Consider the following 7,932-nt stretch of genomic DNA (forward strand, 5'->3'; position numbering starts at 1 on the left):
ATCTTGCTAGAGTAGAAATAAAGCAAAATTAAGTCAATTTTCTTCACCTGTTGGTGGATAGGATTAGCTTTAAAAAGGAAAGCAGGAAGCTTTTGATCAAATAAGGTACCAAAAATAAATAGCATCTCAATATTCTTTTATCTATGTATCTCATAATAAATGGAAAATATGAATTTTTTTTTGTGCAGATTTCTCTAGGGAATTTTTTCTTTGCTTATTACTTCTTCTTTTGATGGTGACTCAGCCAATGAAAAACATAAAAGCCCAAGTTCGAAATGTTATGATGTGCATAATATGACATCAGTAGTGACAGATGAATAATAATTAAAAAAAACAAGACTTTCACTCCACAAGAGATTTAATTCACCTGATGAATTAAATTTTTTTCACCTGATGGTATTGTGAGTTATTAGATTTTCCCTATTAGATGTTATATAAAAAAATTGTTATGTGCACTTGTCAGTAAATGACCTGTTACATATATTTATTACTAAAAACTGTAGGAAATAGCATGTCTGGAAACATTTATTAAAAGAGCATCTATGTCTATTAGTGTTGTTTTTTAAGAAAAAATAGGATTCCAAAGATGTTTTCATGGTTCACCTTTTTCTATTTGTAAGTATATTAAGAGCTGGGTATTTCAGCTACCCACATCTTTGTAGGTGATGGTAATTATGGGCTGTATTGAAATTCTACCACAATTTTGTAAATGCCTCAATGGACTCAGTAGCAGATATTTTTTGAGCTTTGGATGCTCAGCTTAGTAAAGCCTTATGGGTGTGGAAGAGGGCGGTGAGGGATACTTAGTTTCAAAAAGAACTGAATGAGTTGAAAACAAACTATGTTCATCCAGAAGTATTCCTGAAGCTTCAGAGTTGAGAATATCAGTCTTAGAACTCATATGAAAATCTTTGCTCTGTGGCACATCCCTGGACAATGTTTTTGTTTGTCTCTGTGAAACTCTCTGAAAGTATATGGAAATAGAAACTTTTGTGAAACTACTGAAAGGGAAACCCAGAGGCATCCCTGGGTGAGGTGAGGAAAATCTGGAATTGAAATTTAGGTATGCCTTGGCTGAAAACATGACACTTTTTAATTTTTTATTTAATTTTAAATTTTCTTTTTCTTGAGACAGTCTCACTACGTCACGCAGGCTGGAGCGCAATGGCGCCATCTCTGCTCACTGCAGCCTCCACCTCCTGGGTTCAAGCAATTCTCCTGAATCAGCCTCCCAGGTAGCTGGGATTACAGGCACACACTACCAAACCTGGCTCATTTTTTGTATTTTTAGTAGATACGGTGTTTCGCCATGTTGGCCAGGCCATCACCCTTTTGTAAAAGGATAGCTCAGTTTGTTAAATGCCAGAGCTCTCATTCACTTGGTAAAAAATGTTTAATAATGTTAAGCCTAGAATGACACACATCTAAGTAAAGTCGACCCTTTCTGAGACTGTATTTAGATCCATTCTTCTGGACGGCCAATAAGATAAGTCCTTTGCCATTTTTACAAAAACAGGGTCTACACAGCTGGATTTCTGATTGGCCCTAATTAAAATTTTATGACATCTCTGCTATAGAAGTTCAGGGATAAGAACATGTAGTGTGTGTTTTGGGAAATCACAGAGGTCAGCAAAGTCTGAAGTCTGGGCACGGGTCTTTGGGTAGACTGAGAGGGTACAGATGTGACAGCCGGAGAGAACACAGAGGTGAAGGACAGAGCACATGTGCAAATGGGCGGGATAGGAAGAGAGGGTTCCCAGCAAACCTGCACGCTGTGGAGGTTGGGGTTCTAATAGAGTGCTTTTAGAACTTCCCAAGAGAAGTTTGTATTCAGCAAAATAGGCAAAAAGTCAGGCTATAAATTATGTATTGAAGAAGGGAGAGAGGAGTGTGAAGAATGTTTTGGCCTAATGGTTGGAGCAGATGGGGAGAGACTGAAATCAGTCCTCCTGTAAGGATAGACACCTAATTAGTGGGTCTGCCCCAACATTTGCATAACTTTAATTCTGTTTTCTCTTTCATTATTTCACACACATGGCAGCCCCTGGTCTAATGCCTGAGCCCATTGTCTTCCCACCCTGAGCACAGTCCTGTTCTGGAGGGGACTTCTGGTTTATGCCTGTGGACATTCCAGTGGGCAAATCCAAACTCTGTCAACCACCTCCACTCTACCCTGTAATGGGTTAGAGCTATGGACATGGTCACTTGTGTTGCTGTCTTCCCTCAGGAGAATGAACCCAGGAAGAGGCATATGTAGGCTTCAGCTCAGGGTTGTTTGGGCATCTGCGGTGAGGTCTAGAAGTGGGGAGGCATAGCTCTAGGTAGGTTTGGGCTTATCCCCTGGGCCTTAACCCCCTCTTCAGCCTGTGTGGAGAGGCTCAGCCGGTGGATGGTCAGAACAGGGTCCTACAGGCAGAGGCCTGAGTTACAAGCCCTAGTTGACTGGCTCTAGGTATAGTACTGCTTATTAGTATGTTTAGGACCTGGGGGCATTATGAAATATATATAGATATCTTAACCTACTATTTAATTCCTTTAATTAACTTTCACAAAAGCTCTGGTACGTCTTTGTGAAAAAACACTTTTTGGGACTAATTGAGGGAATAGTTTCTTATTTTTATTGAACTTCTCACATGATTTCTTATGGTTTTTCTAAAAGGGGAGGAGTAGAGATGTAGGGCCAAGCCTTACCAATTTTCCATGTATGCCTCTAATATTTTTCTTTTACTTTTTCAGGAAGATACTGAGCACCTTTTCTATAGGGCATCTTTCAGGATCTGTACTAAGAGCAGATCCTACAACTATAAACAAAATAGACACAGCTCCTTTTCTCAAGGAACTCATCTAGCAGGAGAGGCATTCTTTAAGTAAACAATCAAAAGGTCACACAAATTTATATAATTTCGGTAGTCAGTGTAGTTACTGACAATGTAGGTAATTATAAATGACACAACAAAAGGATATGACATAGACTGCAGGGTCAGAGAAAGCTTCTTTGAGGAAGTGATTATTGAATTAACTGACAGGTAAACTTTACACTCTAGAGCACACAGCTGTTGCTAAGACCATAGAGGACTATTGACTGTTCAAGGAAGCACAAGAATGCAAAGAAGGAGGGAAAAATGGGGGATGATGAAATAAACAGGCAGCAGGTAAAATATGTAGATCGTTTAAAGAACTTGGAGGTCTTTTAAAAGTCTTTATCCTAAAAGAAATAGTGGGGCTGGGCGCGGTGGTTCACGCCTGTAATCCCAGCACTTTGGGAGGCCGAGGCGGGTGGATCACGAGGTCAGGAGATTGAGACCATCCTGGCTAACACAGTGAAACCTCGTCTCTATTAAAAATTACAAAAAAATTAGCTGGGCGAGGTGGCGGGCGCCTGTAGTCCCAGCTGCTAGGGAGGCTGAGGCAGGAGAATGGCGGGAACCGGGGAGGTGGAGCTTGCAGTGAGCCGAGATCGCACCACTGCACTCCAGTGTGGGTGACAGCAAGACTCCGTCTCAAAAATAAATAAATAAATAAATAAATAAATAAATAAATAAATAAAAAAGAAAAGAAATAGTAAGGCATGGAAAAGCTTATGTAAAAAGGGCAGGATGCCACGGTTGGATTGACATATTTAAAGGACATTTCTGGTCTCATAGTGGAGAACATTAGAGAGAGGATGGGGTGCAGGAGGAGGCCAGACAGGAGGCTTGTGCAGTACAGGGAAAGATGATTATAACTTGAATGAAAGGTGGTGATCATGGAGATGGGGAGAAGTAATGGATTTGAAAACTAGGAGACAATCAGAGTTGAACAGGGAGATTCCAAAGATGATTCTCAAGAATGTCTTGGGACTTCTCTCTTTGTCAGCATTTAATGGCTGGTAGACCAGAATGAGCTCACAAATAAATTTAAGATGAAGCAGCTGGAGAAGGTGGAAGGAAACCAGGAGAGTGTGATCCACAGGCCAAAGGAAGATTAATTTCAAGAATGTTTTGGAGTGTGTAAATAAAATGAAGTCTGAGAAACATCTTTTGGATTTAGTGGAAATAATTGTTAACCTTAGCAAGTATTGTTTCAGTAAAGCAATTGCTTCATGAAAACTTTTCATACTCTGGAAAAATTCTGAGAGTAAGAATTTGATAACTTTGCAGCAATAGCAATAGCAGTTGGGATTTTGCTGGGGTAGAAAAACTATCAAGGAGAAGGAGTGACAACTTTGATAATTGAAGGACTGATTTAGAATTCAAACACTCCATTGTTTGTAACTGCAGCAGAGCTTGTGATTATGGTGAGTGGGGATGTGACTTATATAGACCAATTTCATAAAGTCTTTGATTCCTTGGGGTCCCCGGAACAGTACTACTGTAAGTGTCTGTGCCAGTTTCTGAAGCTTGACTTACTCCATTGAAACCACAGGAAGAATGTTATTTGATTTATGAAAGGAGTTAGCCAGCCATTCACCTAATTTTGGAACAGTGACAGGAATAGGAGGAAAGAAAAAGGATATTGAACCAGAACTGTACAACTTGCAATTTATCGAGATGCTGAAGGAAGACAAAGATTTTTTAATATTTAGAGTCATAACTCGTTCAAATAAAGTTAAGAAATCAATTTTCAGGACAATACAAACTCACTAATGCAGATAGACTTTAAGGGGTGAATACATTTCAAAAAGTTTAAACTATAGAATGCAGGGAAAGCTAGGTTAGCTACTTCAAATCCATTCTGGAATGAGAAAAAGAAAAAGAATGGGTTTCTTTTAAGTACATGAAATTACTCTATTAAAGAAAGCATTAGCATTTCTAGTTAATAAACTGGTAACTTTATTATTTGCATAGAAAAAAGCAATCACAAAATGCTAAATTACTTACACATTTCGTTTCCTTCAGTCAGTTAAACATGCCTTCTGCAGCTTCACCCATAATCCTTTGCATAACAAACTTTAAAAACAGGTAGTGTAAAAATAGATTGTTCTGGGTCTCATAAAATTGAAATCAAGGTGTTGGGCAGGGCTGTGATCTTCTCTGGAGCTTGGGACCCTCTTCCAAGCTTCTTTGGGTTGTGGTTGTTGGACTGAGGTCCCATTTTGTTGCTGACTGTCAATCAGCAACAAAATTTCTTATGGTTTCTTACAATTTTTAGCCAATCTCTGCCAAGTGGCCTTTTCCACAACATGGCAGTTTGCTTTTTTCAGGACTGACAGGAGAGTGTCTGCTACAGTTGGGGATATCTCTGATTTGTTTCACCTTGGACTCCTAGACTTTCTCTTTTTAAAGGCCTCACTGATTGCACCAGTCTCACTCACACTTACGGGGAGAGGATTATATAAAGTGTGCAAACAAAGGGGTAGGAATCACTTCCTCAAGGTCATACAGAGAGTAAAGAACAGAGCCTGACTGAAACCTATGTGTCTCGGAAGCCAAAGTTTGTGTTCTGTAATCTCCATTACATACTGCCTCCACCCTTAGGAGAGAAGCCCAATGTGGTTTTCATTTTTTCTTATTTTGTTTTTCTCTCTTTTTCTATAAGTTTCTATGGCATATGGCATGTGTGTTGAGAGAAACTGACCTAGCTGTCCTAGCCAAAAATACAAGAATGGTAGGGGCTCAAGTCAAAGGCTAGATATGAAGGTTTTCAAGGTGTCCTAGAACGGTTTCTGCCCATTAGGAATATCCCATGTGAATAACAGCAAGCAGCACCATAGGACTTTCTTGGACAGTGTGCAAACAAAGGTATAGGAATATTGAGACCATCTTAGAATTATGCCTCCCACAAATGGTTTAAATGAATAGACATTAATAAAGAGACTAACTACAGAGGTGTAAGCAGGATTAAGGAAGCAAAGGGGGCAGAGTGAAGCAGTCAGAGCCCAACAGCAAGAGGATGTTATTATCATAACCTGGTGAGACTTTGGACTGTAGGGGAATGCTCTGGCCCTGGAGGAAAGTAGCCACTGCCAGAGTTTTGTACTGAGGATAGAACGGAGAAGGAAACCCCTATGTCTCTCTTCCTGCCTTCTGATCTTCTGCCAAACTGAACCAGAAACCAAGGGCTCAGAACTTGGATGGTGCAGTCCATAGAGGTCGACCTTCTAGGGCCCATAGGGGCAGAGAAGGGTAGCGAATTGACTTGAGGTGGCAAATAATCATCACACTGCTTAAGAAATGGTAGTTATCCCCTTTCTTTGCGGAATCACCATGGCGGCTGGGACCCTGTATACGTATCCTGAAAACTGCAGGGCCTTCAAGGCTCTCATCGCTGCTCAGTACAGCGGGGCTCAGGTCCGCGTGCTCTCTGCACCACCCCACTTCCATTTTGGCCAAACCAACCGCACCCCTGAATTTCTCCGCAAATTTCCTGCCGGCAAGGTTCCAGCATTTGAGGGTGAGGATGGATTCTGTGTGTTTGAGAGCAACGCCATTGCCTACTATGTGAGCAATGAGGAGCTGCGGGGAAGTACTCCAGAGGCAGCAGCCCAGGTGGTGCAGTGGGTGAGCTTTGCTGATTCCGACATAGTGCCCCCAGCCAGTACCTGGGTATTCCCCACCTTGGGCATCATGCACCACAACAAACAGGCCACTGAGAATGCAAAGGAGGAAGTGAGGCGAATTCTGGGGCTGCTGGATGCTCACTTGAAGACGAGGACTTTTCTGGTGGGCGAACGAGTGACATTGGCTGACATCACAGTTGTCTGCACCCTGTTGTGGCTCTATAAGCAGGTCCTAGAGCCTTCTTTCCGCCAGGCCTTTCCCAATACCAACCGCTGGTTCCTCACCTGCATTAATCAGCCCCAGTTCCGGGCTGTCTTGGGGGAAGTGAAGCTGTGTGAGAAGATGGCCCAGTTTGATGCTAAAAAGTTTGCAGAGACCCAGCCTAAAAAAGATACACCACGGAAAGAGAAGGGTTCACGGGAAGAGAAGCAGAAGCCCCAGGCTGAGCGGAAGGAGGAGAAAAAGGCAGCTGCCCCTGCTCCTGAGGAGGAGATGGATGAATGTGAGCAGGCGCTGGCTGCTGAGCCCAAGGCCAAGGACCCCTTCGCTCACTTGCCCAAGAGTACCTTTGTGTTGGATGAATTTAAGCGCAAGTACTCCAATGAGGACACACTCTCTGTGGCACTGCCATATTTCTGGGAACACTTTGATAAGGACGGCTGGTCCCTGTGGTACTCAGAGTATCGCTTCCCTGAAGAACTCACTCAGACCTTCATGAGCTGCAATCTCATCACTGGAATGTTCCAGCGACTGGACAAGCTGAGGAAGAATGCCTTCGCCAGTGTCATCCTCTTTGGAACCAACAATAGCAGCTCCATTTCTGGAGTCTGGGTCTTCCGAGGCCAGGAGCTTGCCTTTCCGCTGAGTCCAGATTGGCAGGTGGACTACGAGTCATACACATGGCGGAAACTGGATCCTGGCAGCGAGGAGACCCAGACGCTGGTTCGAGAGTACTTTTCCTGGGAGGGGGCCTTCCAGCATGTGGGCAAAGCCTTCAATCAGGGCAAGATCTTCAAGTGAACATCTCTTGCCATCGCCTAGCTGCCTGCACCTGCCCTTCAGGGAGATGGGGGTCATTAAAGGAAACTGAACATTGAAAAAAAGAAAAAAAAGAAAAAAAAGAAATGGTAGTTATGATTAAACCATTATCTCTGGTTTATGAACATATTTCTGAGTCTACCAGTGTGAAGGAGTGGCCTGCCCTTTCAACTTTATAAGTGGTTCTGATTGGTGGGCGAGAGAGAGGAAGTGGCCTTTTTTTTTTTCTTTGAGCTGAACTATAATAATGAGCTGCCTCTAGCACATTTCTTTTCATGGAGGAGATACTTGGCATATATTTGTAGCAACTGGCAATGTAATAATGAGGTTATAAAAATTCATAATGAATTGGAACTACTCCATAAATATGTATTAAAGGAGGAAAACAGAATGTTAACTTCTATTTGTATTTTAA

General features: G+C 42.1%; 1 protein-coding gene across 1 annotated transcript; it reads left to right on the forward strand.

Moving 5' to 3' along the window:
* Positions 1-6,157: 6,157 nt before the first annotated feature.
* LOC126958515 (elongation factor 1-gamma-like) lies at positions 6,158-7,582 on the forward strand. Its single transcript, XM_050796915.1, has one exon. The coding sequence runs from the start codon at positions 6,186-6,188 to the stop codon at positions 7,497-7,499; it is 1,314 nt and encodes a 437-aa protein (XP_050652872.1). The 5' UTR covers positions 6,158-6,185; the 3' UTR covers positions 7,500-7,582.
* Positions 7,583-7,932: the final 350 nt, after the last annotated feature.

Source organism: Macaca thibetana, chromosome 7, assembly GCF_024542745.1.
Source record: "Macaca thibetana thibetana isolate TM-01 chromosome 7, ASM2454274v1, whole genome shotgun sequence".
NCBI classification, from domain to species: domain Eukaryota; kingdom Metazoa; phylum Chordata; class Mammalia; order Primates; family Cercopithecidae; genus Macaca; species Macaca thibetana.